General features: G+C 37.5%; 1 protein-coding gene across 6 annotated transcripts in view; it reads right to left on the reverse strand.

Moving 5' to 3' along the window:
• Ermp1 (endoplasmic reticulum metallopeptidase 1) overlaps positions 1 to 19,095 on the reverse strand; it is a 79,862-nt gene that overhangs the window by 41,806 nt on the left and 18,961 nt on the right. For all 6 annotated transcript variants that reach the window (XR_010048129.1, XR_010048127.1, XM_063250794.1 and 3 more), the window contains exons 5-10: positions 9,704 to 9,850; positions 8,515 to 8,607; positions 7,499 to 7,711; positions 6,246 to 6,466; positions 3,448 to 3,622; positions 2,510 to 2,700 (exon numbers count right to left, since the gene is read on the reverse strand). Coding sequence is in view for 4 of the 6 variants with exons in the window: in XM_063250794.1 (XP_063106864.1) it covers positions 2,510 to 2,700; positions 3,448 to 3,622; positions 6,246 to 6,466; positions 7,499 to 7,711; positions 8,515 to 8,607; positions 9,704 to 9,850 (1,040 nt within the window). In the remaining 2 variants the exon portion in view is untranslated. The remainder of the gene's footprint in view (positions 1 to 2,509; positions 2,701 to 3,447; positions 3,623 to 6,245; positions 6,467 to 7,498; positions 7,712 to 8,514; positions 8,608 to 9,703; positions 9,851 to 19,095) is intronic.

The raw sequence follows: 19,095 nt of genomic DNA on the forward strand, positions 1-19,095 counted from the left end.
GGTAAGTCAAAAGTGTCAACAGAATTAAAACAGTCTCAAGACTGACTTCCACAAAACACTAAATATTACTAAACCTTTTATCTGTAACCAGATCACTGAATTAAGAACTAAAGAGGCCTCACATAAGACTCAACAGACACATTTACAGTTTCCTTTAGGGTCTGAAATGATGTGAAATAAAGCCATTCTGACAGACAATGATCTAAAACTTTGGCCTTCTTTATCTAATTAATAGCCTCACCACCTAGGTTTAGTAGGGAGAAAACAACATGAATGCAAGAATATTTTTATCATTTGAAGAAAATGGAAGATTAAGCAAATATTCATAGTCTACTGTACTATACAAAGTAAAAGAATTCTCCTCAGCTGGAATTACTGGAATGTGCCACCATGCCAAGCTAAACCTCTTCCTTCCTATTTCACTCCTATAGCAGTCAGTCCATTTCAGCACTGTCAAATGAATATAATCATGACAGCCCACCAAAAGTAACCCAGAAAGCATGTTAAACTGGTAACCTGACAGAAATTTAACCGCTTTCTAGAAAATGTATTTACTATATCCCCAAGGACTGAAAGCAAAGCTGAGTAAGCACTGTAGTTCTAATTCTCTATTACCTAAGGAAGACACTTTCACTGTTAATTAAGCCACTATCTTTAACATTACTACACATAAATAAGAAAATGAAGAGAATGGTAACCAAAAGTATCAAAAAGAGATCCATTTCACATAATAAAAATTAAACAAGGTTTTTAAAATATTTCAAGAGATACTTTTGAAAATTTTCCCAATGAAATAATTTTCTAATGAATTAATATATTTTAATTTTCTGGTTTCAAAGTTGTCCATTCTTTAGAAAACATTTTCGGTGTCCACTGTGAAAGTTTTCAGGAGAAACTTCACTTTCTTTTCCTTTTTTTTGTACAAAGATCGAACTCACAACCTTGCGCTCATCAGGCAGATGCTTATGCAGCTGAGTTAAATCCCCACCCCCTCACTTCTTCAATGAAGCAGAATTTAAATGTCCCACACTTGCGCCAGGGATTTAGCTCAATGGAGTAAGCACTTACCTGGTGAGCATGAGGTTATGAGTTCACTGGTACCAAAATAAAACAAATAAAATAAAATAAAACAAAAAATAAATAAATGTCCCATACCTAAGTCATCTTTTATAGGCACCAATAATTTCCAATAAATACCCTGAAGGGGGTCCAATTTCTAACTTAGTCAACATTAGACAAGAATTCCATCTATCTTCACTATCTCCTTTAATCTTAACAGCAAACCTATCTTAAAATACAGAGGATCTAAGAGTTAATAATAAAACCAGAAGAAGTAAACCATATGGCAAAGAACACTTAGAACTTTCAATTAATCCTTATAAATACCAATAAGGAACTAATCACTATCTTAAAGGTGAAATGGCTGGAATACTAAGGTTTCTTTTAGGACTGCAGCTACCTCAAATAATCATGTGCATAAGAATTATTCTACATGGGTGTATTTGCAAAGCCACATACATGAAGCTTTACTGGCCATGGAACGGGTTTTGGTGGATTGTGTTGACCATGGTTGTGGAATTCCATTACCTCCTTCAGTCTTCAGAACCTAACTATCACAAAGATGCCCTTAAATATACAGTATAAAGAAGCTCACTATCATGTATCTCCATGAAGAAATGAGCTGCAGTAAAATCTTAATTACTTTTTCTATTTGGTCCTTTAGCCTTAAAGATCAAGAAGTGGGTATTCAGTAGCACTCCTTATCTTAGAATTCCAATTAAAAGAGACATAAAACAGAAACCTGCCTTGTCTAGAGAAGCTCGCACTGAGACTTGAAGGAATGGACAACATACCAAGAGTAGAACCCTGACTGGGGGTTCCAGTTTTAACTCAGTGTCACTATCTTTTCTGCCACCTAGAGTTTCCCAAGGGGAGAGCAAAGACAGCAAAGTTTTTCCAAAACTGACACAGCAAATTGAACACTGACAAGGACAGTGATATACTTTATTACTTGGTAAATGAAGGCATGTTTGGGTGTCATAATTGTGTGTCACTCAAAGAGACAGACGCAATTAATGAATTTATAATGAATTTTAAGAAGCCTCATCAAAATTAGTTTTCCCTCCCATAGCTCTAATGATACTAACAAAATTACTATGTATTTATTAACATTGCCTCTAACAAACATACTCAGAAACTGTGCTAACGAACTGTTCTAAAGGGAATCTCCAACAATTCTCAGTTGGTATGCATTCTAAAAATTCACATTCAGACAGTTTAAAAGACCATTTGAAAAGGGGTCTAATGAGCGGATCTGGAAAGATGAAGAGGCAAAAATTAAAACCACAGCAACAAGAACAAAGAAAAACTATCCGGACCATATATAATGAGCCCACAAGATACACAACCATTCACCATTTTTTTTTTTTTTTGCGTAAGACTTTCAAAATATAAAACCTGCTAAATTCATCATATATTCATATTTTTAAAAAACAAAATGTTTTCTTACAAAATAGGAAGACAGCATCATTGTACAAACAGCCAAAATGGATGCCAGCACAATATCAGGTGGAATTTCTGAACCACTTCTCCCAAGGATAGGAGTAAACATCTCAAATACTGCCCAGATGAGGTACATTCCATAAATATAAGGAATAAACATCCCCAAAAGGTAAAAGACAACAAACTTTCCTTGGGCACCTAGAAGAAAGAGAAAGAAAAGGCAACTATGAAATGCCACCATGAATTACAGATTTTTATCGTCTTGGCATCTAACAGAGATTAGTTTAGATGTGATACTTGCCCTTTGATACATGTGTATCCAGTGAAATAACAAAATTCTAGGCCAGGGACATAGCTCAGCAGCACAGCGCCCGCCTGGCAAGTACAAGGTCATGAGTTTGATTCCCAGTACCAAAAAAAAACCACTTTAATGAAATTTCATTGGGAAAGGATAAAATACAAGGAAAATTAAAATATATCAGTAATATATTAGTATGTGTTCAAAAACATGAGAAAGAGATGGGCTACATGGTAAGATAAAAATGTATATGGTATGAAAAAGTACATGGTATAAAAATTTAAGGGTTGGACATAATGGCACAGTCCTATAATACCAGTTATAGAAGGCCAAGTTGGAAGGATCGCAAGTTCAAGGCCAGCCTGGGAAACATGGTGAGACCCTATTATCTCAAAACAAACAAACAAAACAAAACAAAAAACACCCAGGTGGCTGAGGCAGGAGACTTGCCATGAGTGTGAGGCCACCGTGGGCTCCATAGTGAGTTTAAGGCCAGTATAACCTACACAGCAAGACACTGTCTCAAAAAAACAACAAAAATTATAACTATTATTATTATTTGGAAAGGCTACTCAATAAAACAAAGTTGCTGAAAGTCTTATATATTTTAAAGTATTTTTCATCTGTATCAAAACTAATTTCCCTACCATGCCGCTTAAACTCCTTATGAATGGAGAACTTTGTGAGCAAAGGAAATGCTACCCAGATAGCACTAATGAACGCTGAGCAAAGTCCGTGGTAAGTGAACATGACAAGAAAACTACAATGCACAAACAGTGAGACGTCAAAAAACACTTCTCCCAGATACTGGTCACTGGCATTCTGAAAGAAAGAAAAATAAACAGTCTCATTTACAGGTCATTGATAAACAAGCCACATTCTGTTTAGCAGAGTCTATGCTTTGAACAGACAAAGTAAACACAAACTTCAGTCCTACAGAGTAAATTCAAAACTACTGCACAGGAAGGGTAATTTCAAAAGATGTAAGGAAAGCTATATCTAATCTATGCTTTTCTCTCACAGGGCTAAAAGTAATCCTTGGAAATATTCTTAAACAAAAGGAGTCCTCCTAAACACATCAATTTCTGCAAGCTTTTCCTGTTTATTTTCAAAGACTGAGGAGCAAACCAGAAGAATAGGGAAGGATAGGGTGTGAAGGAACAAACACTGCAAGTCCACATGGCGCACCTCATGGCTATGATGGGCACAGTGTGAGTTTCTGGAGTCCTTCCTATCCCCAACTGGTCACCTTTGCCCTCCCCTCTTGTATTCCTAGTGCTTTCATATAAAATCTGAGCTACACTTTTTTTTTTTTTTTTTTGTCTTTTTCCTTTTTATCGGTACCAGGGATCGAACTCACGACTGCCTGCTTTCAAGGCAGGCGCTTATGCCACTGAGCTAAATCCCCAGCCCCCTGAGCTACACTTTTTAAGACTTGAAGTCAGAGGGCTCATGGACAGCAATCTTCAGGGAAAAAGCTGTCTTATAAACATAATACATTTTAGTATCTGTAGGAGGCAGTTTATCAATGCAAATGTGAAAGTTGTAACTACAGTGCATAAATATCAAAATGTAAATAGATGTCTTTAAAGCTTTCTTTTCTTCTGCCTTATTTCTATTTATCCCAAGGGGCTTTATTTCAAGAGCTCAAAGTTTCTGTTACAAGTTTTCAGAACAAGTTAAAGTTCATATATGACAAGTTCCATACACACTAAAAGACAGGCTGCAGTTAATCAAGAGGCTTGGTCTTCAGCCAGGCATGGTGGTGCACACCTGTAATCTCAGCACTATGGAGGCTGAGACAGAAGGATCACCACAAGTTAAAGGTCCGCCTGGGTTATACAGTAACTACAAGGCCAGCCTGTAGGGGTTGGGGGGAGTTCTTGTCTCAAAAACAAAACAAAAAAACAAGCCCAGCTTGGGCAGTTTAGTGATTTAGTGAGACACTGTCTCAAAAACGGATAAGGGCTAGGAATGTAGCTCAGTGGGGACACCCTAGGATGAATCCCAGGCATGGTACCATGCCTTCTAACTGCTGGGGGGAGAAAAAAGGAAAGAAAATGTTCTACAGCAAGTACTCAAACTGCACCAAAGATAAACACCTCTCAAATCTATTTTCATCCTTGCCTCCATTTAGCCCTCACATTCCTGCACTATTCCAAACCACTCTATTCAGTGTTACAAATTTTCCTACTAAATCACAAAATCTCTATCCTGCTTTAAAAAAAAAAAAAAAAAAAGGTGGTCCCACTGACATTTAGGGTCATGCTCCCAGCCTGCTTTCTGGTTACTGCACTATCCATACTTTCTCTTTACCCCCATGGAGCTTTTACTGATTGTCACCCAAATACACCTTGTATATCTCCATCTTGACTGTTTATCAACCCATTCTATCTAATAAATTTCTATTACTGCTTCAAAAACCCTATTCAAATGTCATCATCTCTTTCAATAAGCCTTCTTGACTTCCACAAGCAAAATTCATCTCTGCGGTGCCTGTATTCCTAAAGCACTGCCTACGTATCTTTCTATTTCGCTTTACTCCACAATGTACTACAATCAACATGGCTTGCATCTCTTCCCAAATGAAACTGTTCACTTCTCAAAGAGATCACATTCTTATTAATGTATCACATAGTTTCCTCATGGTACCATGCCTATTAACTGTTTAAAGAATGTATCTGAACTGAAAATGAAACACATTACTGTTTCCACTGTGTTTGCAGCCCAGTGTTACAACCAGATCACTGAAATTATTGGAAGTTGAACTTCACTAGGCATTTTTATCCCACACCTGGCCCAATCAAAAATATTCAATCACACTCCAGTTATAACGGCTACACTGAGAATACACATGAGGAACTAAGCCCAATAGCTACCCTCAAAAAAACCTTTCTTCAATAGGGCTGCTAACACAGAAACGTTCCTTATACCATCTCACCTCATTAACTGAAACTGAGACCAGAGACATCCTAGTAGAAAAATGCTGGATTACTTCTTCCATTTCCCTAATCTTCTCCCTACCAGTACAAACTGAAAAGCAGACTGGCTATCTTAAAAATAAGGGAGCTTACCCCTTGATTCCCTAGAAAACAAGAAAGTGTGACTCTTAGTATATTTCATGTTTAGTTGTTGTTTCATAACCTTAATTCTTTATATTTTTACCAAATTTATACCACTGAAACTGTAACAATGTGACAGCATTCTCTAACATTCAGTATAAATCACTTAGAACCATTTTTCTTCCTGCCTTTTCCCCTAGCATGTGTCCTTAACGACATATATGCTATCAAAATCTGTATCAACAAACATACAGGTAAAAGAAAAAAAATGAGAGAAAAAGTGCAAGATTCCTTTCAGCAACAAGTATTTGCTGTGTGTTAATGGCCCATTTGACTTTTTTCCCTAAAAGCAGGAAAAAAAAAAAAAAAAGCCTATTACTTACCACGTAATAAAATCTTTTTGCAAGAGTATGTATGAGTATTATTTTGGCTGCAGCTGCAGTTCCATACAGACAAATGGAGACATAGAAGTGGTTGTACCATGACAGAGACTGTCCAATAAGAGAGACGAACACTGCTATGATGAGAACCATAACGAGGCTAGTAAACCAGCTAATGAAAGTTATGCCAATTCCACACAAGAAGTCCTTTGTGTAGTTAACAGCTAATGAAGAGAAAACAAAAAGTCACAAGTCATTATATTCATCAAACCCATTATAAAACAGTAGAGTTAAAGGGGGAAATGCTGAAAAATTCACCACTGTAATTGAAAAGTACTGGAATGGGGGCTGGGAATTTAGCTCAGCGGCATAAGCACCTGCCTTGCAAGCAGGCCGTCGTGAGTTCGATCCCCGGTACTGGTAAAAAAAATAAAAGAAAAAAAAAAAGAAAAGTACTGGAATGTCCTAGTTGAACACAGGGAAAACACCAAAGATAATATTCAAGGAACACTTACCGAGCAAGTGGATAGTTTTAATCTCCATCAACTTTGGAATACTTAATGTATGAAAATATTAGCAAGGATGGAAGGCAAAGTTTCATGTAAAATTTGGCTAACAGAAGCTAACGTAGGAAAATACAGACTTGGAAAAAATAAGTGATAGTCATTTAAATTAGTGCTGAATATTTCATTTTGTAATAGCACATGACAAATTGAATCTAAAACATGTCAAGCCAAAATATTTCAATCAGAAGGGACCAATTTAACCAAAAGCAGTTCATTCACACTTCAAAACAGTGCGGTACTGCTCTATAAAAAAAAAGGTTTTTGCTGTTGAGATAGGGTCTCACTATGTAGCACAGACTAGCCTAGAACTACAGTCTTGACTGTCCCTGAATTCACAGAAATCCTCCTGCCTCAGCCTCCTGCGTGCTGAGATTACAGGCATGTGCCACCATGCCCAACAGGAAAGACTATCCATTAGGACTTTTCATGAAAAGTCAATCTAAACAAACTGTCTTTTATTGTTTCCTATTTGCTATTTCTATGAGGTTCACTAAAATTTTCTGCTTACAAAGCATAAAAATATGAGTATATCAACATACTATTTATTTAAGAACTTTTTATAATATTATATCAAGCACAATTTTAAGATTTTTAACTACCTGGGACAATATAGGCACACTGACTAAAAAAAAAACTTCAAGGAAATCCTGTACCATGCCAGTAGTTACAACTTTAGAGGAAAATACTTACTCTTATGTTTGAACTGCAACAGTTTCTTGCCCAGGTACAAAACAACAGCCATCACCACCATACAGTTTATTATTGAGCCAATACGATACGGGTAAGCAATGACAAACAAGCCAAGCACATCAAAGAAGACCATTTTCCCATGTCGATACTCAGAAGAAAAAGCCAGCATATCAGATGTAGCTAAGTATTTTAAAACTGCTAAAATGTTGTCACCTGTTGGTAAAGAAAGATAACAAAGCTAAGTAAGTTATTTGAAGGTAATTTACATGTACAACTATACAAAGCAAAAATAAACCATCTATTATCTGAATAAACAAACAGTTGGGGGCTGGGGATTTAGCTCAGCAGGCGTAAGTGCTTGCCTTGTAAGGTCACAGTCGTGAGTTCAATCCCCATACCAAAAAAAAAAAAAAAAAAAAACCCAGCTGGAAAGGATATGAATAAGCAAAGTTTCCTACCCTCCTGCTTCCCTCTATTTCTGAAGATACGATTTCATTCTAGGCCAGCAACTACTCAAAATCAGCCTCCTACAAACACATTCTTCTCATGTTGTATTCTAACTTGGAATACATCCTCTTTCCTCCACAGGCCAAAGCCTGACTTTTCTGGAACTCTCTGGAAAGCACTCTTAACTCCCTGTCCTATGAGTTCTCACCCGCTCCCATGCTACCTCACCATGGATTCACGTAACTGTTTTCCACACCAAGGAAACTGCCCACAATTGTGTCCCACTCCTACCTCCAATTTACAGTGTTGGCTGTACTCTTACTGTTCAGTAATCTTACCATAAACCTAGGAACTCCCTTTCCAAATCCTCACAATAAATACATGCATGTTTTGAACTGTTAAAGCTAGAAAGAACTAAAATGTAAGCCTTCATCTCTCAAACTCCAAATCCCTAACTCATTCCATCACAAAGCACTTTTCTAATGCACTGGCTGCAGAGTATTTATACATTTTTAGGTCGTATCTATTATTTTGTTTTACAATATAAAATTCAAACTTGAAATACCAACCTGCTCTCTGAATGGAGTCTGTTAGAATTCTGTCTGCTGTGTCATACTTGGTGTGATAAATGTAACCATTCTCAATAAAAGCTAAGTCTATTCCTAAAACACAGGAAAAATAAGTCAGTTTGCTTTGAAGACCAACCTTGCTGTAGGACAGCTCAGTGGTAACTCAGTTCATGAGCTTGATTCTTTCCATGATTCTGGTTGCAAACCAAGCTATATGAGAAATAAAGCAAATTCAATGGTTTGGTTCAATGTTAACCTTAGGGGGAAATTTGATTCAATTCTCATTCAGTTGGATTTATGACTAAAACTATAGAAAGAATTGAGTTTGTGAACCAAGGTACTACTGTATTACATTCCGAAAAAAGATAAAATGTCAAAGAAGTAGTGACTCCTTTGTCATATTTAAGAATGAATGACAAATTCTCCTTCATATTCTTAGAAAATCTATAGTTATGGTACATAATTCAATACGTAAGACATCACACATCAAACAAATGAGTTTGTGTGTCATTGAAACTTTGCTATCTGGGGCAATGGGCTGTAGCCTAGTGATAGAACCTTTGCCTAGCATACACAAGGTCCTGGGTTCTATTCCCAGTGACACAAAAAGAAAAAACCTTGACCAGCTGTCTGTTTGTCAAGCCAAAGCCAAATTTTAGCTTCACCTAAGCCTATGACACACATGTCATTGTATTTTTAAGACAAAAGATGTTAATGATAGTTTTTTCCAAACTAAAACTCCAGTATTTGGGTATAATTGCAATGTGGGCACATTGCAATGTTAAGTGGGTTTTGCGCTGGAGTTTGGCACTTGTTCTATAAAACACTGGCCATCGCTGACCTACGCTGAACACATCACCAGAGGGGTTGGCAAGCAAAACAACTGGGCAAGTCAAAGATCCCAAGCAGATCCTGTTATCACTTTGGGAATAAAGTATTACACTGTTGTTCTCTCTTCTATCACATTATAGGACAAGAAGATACAGAGGCAAAATTTTATATTAGCAAAAATTTATATTGGCATAGAGTTTAAAAAAGGAAAGTACTAAGAAATCAAGAGTGCTAGAAAGTGCTCTCATATAAAGAATGTGTTCTCAGAAAATGCTGTTTACTCAAAAACTTTCCAGCAGTGAAGGCCACTTCTAATGAATCAATATTGTATAATAGCCTACAACTACTGGTAAAGTACCTGGAATGTTACCAAAATCTCTGTAGATACGAAAGTCGGTTTCTGAAGGAATAATTCCACTCTGAAAAACCTCCTGAGCCACCACAGAGGCAAAAGGATGTCTAGCTGCTGACACATAAGCTTGAATCAACCAAGGATTTTCAGGACCTGAAATGAAACATGACAACACAAAACAAGGTTAACCTAATAATTTTTTAACATACCCTACTATTTTTTCTACCTTTTTGGTGGTTGTGCTGGAACTCAGGGCACAGCATATAAAGTTACATCCAATGCCCAGCACTAATTTTTTTTTAATGTTCCAGAAGTACCGATAATGGTGGGTTTTGGAGATGTAGTCAAAATTAATTTCTTAATCTTTTTCTTATTTTTCAACACTTTTTTCATACATGTGTATAACTTAAATGAAAAATAACATTATAAAATTAAATAACAGCAACTACAAAAAACTTGAATCTAAGAACAAAACAAAAATTTTCTAAGTCTATCATCCTAAGATACTCACTATCACTTTCCTGTCTTCAATTTTCTTATAATGTACTACCACATGTACAAAGCTACAGTCAAAACTCTCAAATTCATTCCTGGAAGCAAGCATTACCCTAATACAAACACCAGAAAAAGACCCAATTAAAAAAGAGAATTACAGGTCAATTTCCCTAATGAACATAGATGCAAAACTCCTCAATAAGATACTGGCAAATAGAATACAGCACATCATCAAGAAGATTATACACAATGATTAACTGGGATTCATCCCAGCGATTCAGGGATGGTTTAACATACATAAATCAATAAATGTAATATACCATATTAACATAGCCAAGGACAAAAATCATATGATCGTCTCAACAGATGCAGAGAAAGCTTTTTTTTTTTTTTTGGAGGGTGGTAAAACACAACAGAAGAAGACAGAACAAAGCCAATCGAGACAGTGCAGTGAAATTGGTACAGAACTTCACAGCAGGTTATCGGGAACAGTAATGAGTGCCATAGTACATCTTGTTATCTTCACAGTAGTTGTCCATTCAATCAGGTATCAGAAAAAGCTTTTGACAAAGTCCAGCACCCATTTGTGATAAAAACCCTACAAAAATATTGGAATACATGGTCTTTATCTCAATTTGATAAGAGTCATCTATGACAAATCAACAGCCAACCTCATGTTAAATGGACAAAAACTAAAAATTTTCTCTCTAAAATCAGGAACAAGACAAGCGCGTCCACTGTCTCCACTCTCATGTAACTTTAGCTGGAAACTTTAGCTGCAGCAGTTAGACAAGAGAAAGAAATAAGAGGAATAAAACAGGGAAGGGAAGAAGTTAAAACTATCATTATATGCACATGATAAGATACTCTACATAGACAACCCAAAAAACTACACTAAAGAACTGATAGACTTAAAAGTAAATTCAGTAGTATAGCTGGATACAAAGTCAACACTCAAAAATCAAAGACTTGTCTTACATGAATAACAAAATCAGAGAAACTACCTTTTATGATTGCATCCAAAAAACTGAAATACCTAGGAATTGTTCTAACAAAGGACATAAAGTTCCTCATTAAAAACTACAATACTCTGAAAAAGGAGATTGAAGAGGATAACAGAAATGGAGAGACATTCCATGCTCTTGAGTAGGAAGAATCAATATAGTGAAAAAGGCCATACTTCCAAAACTGTCACACAGGTTTAATGCAATCCCAATCAAAATTTCAATAGCATATTTCACAGAATTAGAGAAAACAATCCTAAAATTCATCTAGAACCACAAGAAACCTAGAATAGCAAAGCAAATCTTGGGCAACAAAGGCAAGGCAGGGGGCATCACAATCCCTGACTTGAAATTTACTATAAAGCTACTGTGATAAAAACAGCATGGTACTGGCAAAAGAAAAAAGACCCAAAGATCAGTGGAACAGATTACAAGATGCAGAAACAACTCCAGACATACTAAGCCACCTTTCCTTGACAAAGGTGCCAAACACATTCACTGGAAGAAAGATAGCTCTTTAATAAATGATGCTGGAAAAACTGGCCCTGCACATACCAAAGACTGAAGTTGGACCCATTATCTTTCACCATGCACTAAACTAAATTAGGAATGAATCAAAGATCTAAATATTAAAAGAGAAACATTAAATCTGCTGAAAGAGTATGTAAAACTCTTGAAGACATTGGTGTAGGCAAAGACTTTATGAATAAACCCCAACTGCACAGAAACTATCACAAAGAATTAACAACTGGGATCTCATCCTATTAAAAAGCTTTTGCACAGCAAGAGAAACTATCAACAGAATAAAAAAATAACACAAAGAATCACTATCAAGAACATATAAAGAACTAAAAAAAAAAAACCAATCAGACCTCCCAAATGTAAAGACCTTAATCCAAAATCGGGCATCTGAGATGAGATTCTATCTCACCTGAGAAAGAGGGATCACTATCAAGAAGTCAACAAATAACAAATGTTGGAAGGGCTGTGGGGGAAAAGAACACTTCTCGACTGCTGGTGGAAGCGTAAAGTGGTGTAAACACTGTGGAAATCACTGTGGAGATTCTTCAAAAACTTAGCACAGATGTTCCATTTGACCTAATCTTTACTCTCCTGGGTATCGTTCCAAAAAAAGCATTATACCACAGTGATATATGCACACCTATGTTTTTAGTACCACAGTTTGGAAACAATCCAGAGGCCAATCAACTGGTGAATGGATAAAGATGTGATTTTTTTTTAATACAATGGAGTACTACTCTGCCAAAAAGGATATACTCCAGACATTTCTAGGAAAATGAATACACCTTGAGGCCATACTCTAAAGTGAAATAAACTGAACACACATGTGTAAATACCACATTGTTTCTCTGGTGTAAGAAACCAAAATTGTAAATAAAGACCAAAATGTATAGAAGGTATTGTGAAAAAGGGAGAAAATGTTCAAATGAAGAGGGAAACAGGAGAGGTGAAGGCAAGGAGAAGGGAAAAGTAGAAGAATTAGAAAAAAAGAAAAACATGGAAACAGACCTTTGGTTAAGGGGAAAGGGAGGAAGTGTTGAATGGAGGGTAGGAGGATGGGGAAAAACATTTATACTGTGTCAGGTACATATCCTCTCTGATGAATGTGATCATAATGTATACCTAAAATCTACCTATAAAGTTGGATTAAAAATAAAGTATGATCAAAACCATATTAAACCTTGCAGCACTGATGCATATCTGTAATCCCAGCAATTCAGAAGGCCGAGGCAGGAGGATTCCAAGTTCCAGGCCAGCCTGGGCAACTTAGCAAGGCCTGTTTCAAAATAAAAATAGGGCTGGGGATGTCGCTCAGTAGTTCAATCTCTAGTATCTCAAAAACATACATAAAACCATGCTAAGGTCAGGCATGATAGCATACATATAATTTGAGCTATTCAAGAAGCTAAGACAGGAATATTGCAAGTACAAGGCTAGCCTGGGGAACTTAATGTGATTCTGCCTCAAAATAAAAATAAAGACAGTATGGTGATGCACACTTATAATCCCAGCACTGGGAAGGCTGAGGCAGAACAATCATTGTGAGCTTTAGGCCACTTAGGCTACAAGGTGAGTTCAACGCCAACCTGAACTGCACAGCAAAACCTCATCTCAAGGGCTGGGGATTTAGCTCAGCGGCATAAGCGCCTGCCTTGCAAGCAGGCAGTCGTGAGTTCGATCCCCGGTACCGATAAAAAGGAAAAAGACAAAAAAAAAAAAAAAAAAAAAAAAAAACCTCATCTCAAAAAGAGAGAGAGAGAAAAAAAAAAAAAAAAAAAAAAACCCACAAAAAAATACAAAAAAACAAGGGCACAGGTATAGATCACTGGTAGGGTCCCCTACGGGATCAATCCCCAATACCAAAATAATAATAATAATAATAACAACAACAACAATAAAAGCTAAAAGATAAATTTAAAAAGCAATCACCACAAAAAGTATTCTTGGATGGGCAAAGGACAGAGCACTAGCTTAGCATATAGCAGGCCATAGGTTTGATGCTTAGCACAGCAAAATAACAAAGAAAGGCAGGAATTGTATTTGAGAAGGCAAACAAAAAATTTCTCTGAGTTCTGGAAAAGTTCGGTAAAAAGTCTATACTCTTTCATGAAGTAGGGTTAAAAGGTATACATTTTAGGACAACAGTTTTTAGTTTTTGGTTTTTCAGGGTGTTTTTGATTTGTGTTACTAGGGACTGAGCTCTGAGGTATATATACGCCCAGCTCTGCTTTTTATTTTGAGACAGCAACTAAATTACTAAACTGCCCAAGGTGGGATCCAACTTGGCCATCTTCCTGCCTCAGTCTTCTAGAGTCCTGGGATTACACATCTACTACCATGCCCAACTAAGTTTTACACTTGGTGTGGAAAACTGACTCCCCACATTCCAAAGGATAAACCAAGATCTAGATCTCTTACCACGCACTACATTAAATTCAAATGGGTCAAAGATCTAAACATTAGAACAGAAACATTTAATTTGCTGAAAGACAAAATACATAAGTCTTAAAGACAGAGGTGTAGACAAAGACTTTCAGAACAAAATTTCAGCTGCACAAGAAGTAACACCAAGAATCAACTGATAGGATCTTAGCAAATTAAAAAGCTTTTCTGGAGCAAAGAAACCAACTGAGTGAAAAAACAATGCTCAGAATGAGAAACAATCCCGGCCAGCTACTCCTCAAAGGACTAATATCTAGCATATATGAAGAACTCAAGAAAATTAAACCCCACCCCCAAACTTAAAGATCCAGTTTAAAAATGGAAACTGAAATGAATCACATTTCTCACACAAATAATTACAAACATCCAATAAATAGATAAAAAATGTTCAACATCACTGGTCATTCAAGAAATTGAGATTCCACCTCACTCTAGAAAGAATGGCTACCATCAACAAATCAACTAATAACAAAGGCTGGCAAGATTAGGAAACCCATCCTCCATTACTGGTGCAACGCAACCACTATGGAAAAAGAAAAAAGGATGACAGAGTGGTGAAGAGCAAAGAAACATCTGACAGTGGAATATAGCAACCTAAGGAGAAGGAGGGCAGTGGGTCCCTGGGACCCAGCAAGGATCTGAAACAAGAATTGAAGCCCACAGGAGAGCACAGAGACAGACTTCATCACAGGAGATGGTGGTAAGCAGCACTTTCTCCCTGAGTTCTGATTCACTGTGTGGGAGGAGCAGTGCTAACCTGCAGACACTGGTGACCCCAGAGGCCTCCATGAAGAAATGTACCAGCAGAACAAAGCAGCAGATAGACTGTACCACAGTGGCTACTGAGGTGCTTGGATTTTGACATACCCCTGAAGTGGGCAATTAGCCAACAAGCATTCTGAAGAGGGGCCAATTGAGCTTAGAACTCAGAACGGCTTCCTGCTGTCTCCATCTAGAGGCTCTCAGTGTCAGGGTGAGGTGGAAGCAGTTTTAAACCAGCAGGAAGCACACAGTGTGGCAGATTAAACAAACTGGGTTCTCATCTCACAGCCAGAAACCAGCTTGAACTTCTGAAGAACTAAAGGTGCAGGCTAGTTCATACAATTAAAGACAGCAAATTAATAGTTACTCCACTTTATCATTTTCTAGGCTGTGTTTGATGCTATTGTTATTCCTAATTACACTACTTTAGCCAAGGTGATATTACTGTTTTACCCAGTTGTTCTTCCTGGCATACCAAGACTGCTAAGTGTCACAAACAATACTAAATGCCAGTGCCAAAGAACAAGGAAGAAGACTAAATAACAGTAACTTCCCATCTCCAGTAAGTTTAAGAAATAGGTCTTGCAACAGACTCAAAACCCCAAAGCAAGCTACACCTGGAAAACATCTCGAGAGGTACTCATTTCCTCAGGATTCTAAATACTGGCAATAGGGCTAGGGATTTAGCTCAGCAGGCATAAGCACCTGCTTTGCAAGCGTGAGGTGATGAGTTCAATCCCCATATCAAAAAAGAAAGTAACTTCTAAATACTAGCAATAAAGCTACCTGCCATAAGCAATTTACAAGCATCAAATCAGGGATTAAACTAAAAAGAAATAGAAAATGAGAGAACATTTAACCAAGATGCAACCCCAGATTTTCAGCTCAAGAAAGGCAAAACCATGGGGCTACTAGGTGAAACAATTCAAAAGTCACCTGGACTATTTGCAGTGGTAACACCAGAAATAACAAACCAGATTAATGAGGTTATAGGAAAAAAATAAAGTAACAAAAAATCTCTTAGGTAACTATACAGATGGTAACCATAATGAAAGACATGTTTAGTGACTCTAGAGAAGATACATATAAGAAAATGAGCTTAGGAAAACCATGGAAACCAGGAACGCCCAACATAAGAAAGAAATGCAATCCATGAAACAGATTCAAACAGGTATCTAGGAGATAAAAAATTCTACTGAAAGTATGTACAGCAGAATGAGCCAATGTGAAGACAGAGTATCAGACACAAAAGATAGGATCATGATTAGCAATCCCGAAGGCTTTCTTAAAAATACCAAGAAACCATGAGGAATCAATCCAACAGCTGCTGCATGATGTAAAGAATAACATAACATTGATCAGAATCAGTCAAAAAGCAAGAAATAGCACAAACTACATTTTTAAAAAACCTGTTCAGAGAACTAATGGCAGAAAACTTCCCAAGCATGGAAAAAGAACTTAACATCCAGATAAGAGAGGCATATAATATTCCAGTTAGCCATGATTTAAAAATCTGGCTATTACACCAAGGCACGTAATAGTTAAGATTCCAGAAATTCAACACAAGAACAAAATATTAAAAGTGGTTAGAGGAAAGAGACTAACCACATATAAAGGAAAACCCATCAGAATCATGGAAGACAAGGGAAGGAGCAAATATGGCAGACAGATAATAGCTGGCTACAGAAGCTCCTGAGGTAGTCAACTTAGAATTCAACATAATTCAGTGTGGGGAGCCCCGAACAGACAGAGATGAATTCTCCCATCCCAAGAAGAAACTAAGATGAGAAGAACCAATCAAACACACAGTCCCGGTGCTATTTTTGGAACACCTAAAGGTTCAGTGCTCCTGCGGCAGTGGGCGACTTGCTGATCGGTCCAAGGTCCCGCCACTTTGACTCACTAGAGGCACAGCCACACTGAGCTCAGTGCTGACCAGCCGAACGGAGAGCTGAGGTGGAGGGGAGCCGCATCGACCTGTGCTGAGTAAGTAAGGTAAGTAAGAAGGGCTCCAGCAGATGACATTCTGGGACCGGGCAGGACTGGCAAGTTACAAGGGGCATCAATTACTTCAGTCAGTTGTTCCCCTCCCAAGCCAGATTGGTAGAGTGAGCTAGGCCTGAGTCACACAACCTGGCTAAGACCCAATACATTATCCGAAATCAATTCCCTACAGCAGTGGAGCACACTAATGCAGTGAAGCCTCAGAGTTTGGCTGACCTGGAGGAGAGGCGGCACACAATAATACAGTACAGGCCACAGCAGCTTGACTGCTCAGGATGGGAGGGGCCAGCATACGCTACCCCTGTTTGCAACTCACTAGCACACTGCAGTAGGAAGGGTTATCTAGCCAGCATGCTTCAGAAGAATTGTAATCAACAAAGAAACGGGGGCCTCCTGGTAGAAACAAAAAAGATGGGAAGAGGAAGCAACAACAAAAAGTCCCCAGGTCCCAACTCTGAGAACATTGACCCAGTACAGGTAAATACAAAGGAGAATGAGAACAACAAACATGTAATATCAGACACGGCACCAGTGGACATAAAGATATATCTTCGGGACCTCACAGAGGAGTTCAAAAGGGAAATATTTAGCCAAGTAAAACAAGATATAAGACAATTAATAAAAAAGATGCTAAGCACCCCTCAAGCAGACACAGACAGAAGAATGGAGGAACTCAAAGGAGAGAGCCATTTGATAAAGAATATAAAGGGGAAATGTTTTTAAAATAACAAGGAAACAAACAGTAATAATACACAGGCTAGAAGACAGAAGGATTTATAACTTGAGAATAAAGAATGTGAATGAAGAAGCAGGGGTACAAACAAAGGACCTACAAAGGCTATTCACAGAAATAATTAAGGAAAACTTCCCAAACATAGGAAAAGGAAATGATATTCTGATATATGAGGCATATAGAACTCCAGCCACCTACAACTGAAACAGAGCTACACCCAGGCATATGATAATCAAGATCCCAGAAATTCAATATAAGAACTGAATATTAAAAGCTGTTAGAGACAAGAAACAGATAACCTATAAAGGAAGGCCCATCAGAATCATGGCAGACTTCTCAACACAAATCATCAAGTCAAGAAGAGCCTACAGTGAAATATTCCAAGCTCTGAAAGAAAATAATCTCCAACCCAGATTGATATACCCTGATAAACTCTCTCTAGATATACCCTGATAAACTCTCTCTAGAAATTAATGGAGAAACAAGATGCTTTTAAGACAAAGAGGAACTTGGGAAATTGGCAACCACCAATCCAGCTCTACAGAGAATACCGCAGGGCATTCTAGAGAGAGAAAAAAGTACTAGGATTCCAGGAACAATGGTAGAGAGGCCTCAATGAATGGAGCAGAAAACAGAATGAAGAAGATAAGCAGACAACTGATGGCAAAAAAAAAAAGAGCATAACAGAAATGAGGCAGAGAAGGTTGGTTATACGCTCTAATATAGATGGCCTTGATACACTAAATTTAAAAAAAAGAATCACACGTGGAGATCAGGAGGCAGGGTCCAACGAGATGCTATTTATAAGAAATATAATTAACATGAAAAAGAGTACCTGGACTGAAAATCAAATATGAGAAAACAATGCTCTATGTGACAAGAGAACCAGAGAGTAATAGGGGCAACTTGACCAGGATTTGTGGATAGTTTGGAAAGACAGGTTTTAATAGGTAAAGGAATACAATTAAGAGATCAAGTCCAGGAAAGAGAAGGTTTGGAACCATTTAGGTAAACAGCAGGTTGCTCCCTCCAATTTAAAACCAAGGGTCTTGGTCAGATCCAAAAATGCACAGTGTACCCTGGGAAAGTGAAAGGGGAGGGAGAATCTTAAAAAAAGATGGCAAAAGATACTGTTAATAGTGTATCAGGACTTAAAACCCACATTACTCGCACCACTTTGCTTAGGTAGATTTTATTCTTTTTTGATATTTTATTCTGTCCCAGTTTGTCTACTTACTTTAGATTTGAGGGCACAGACAGCTATCCCAAAAACATCAGGATATAGCACAGTAATCATCTTTAATTTCCTATATGACATATACTGTTTTATCATGACTGATCTTAGTGAAATCTGGTTTGATTGCTGTTTGGTATTGACAGATTTTATTCAAAACTGATATGATTGATAGTATCAAGTCTGAGAGTATAGGCAACTA

Source organism: Cavia porcellus, unplaced genomic scaffold (assembly GCF_034190915.1).
Source record: "Cavia porcellus strain 051 isolate PalLab524CR breed Dunkin Hartley unplaced genomic scaffold, mCavPor4.1 scaffold_1, whole genome shotgun sequence".
In the NCBI taxonomy this organism is placed as follows: Eukaryota; Metazoa; Chordata; class Mammalia; order Rodentia; family Caviidae; genus Cavia; species Cavia porcellus.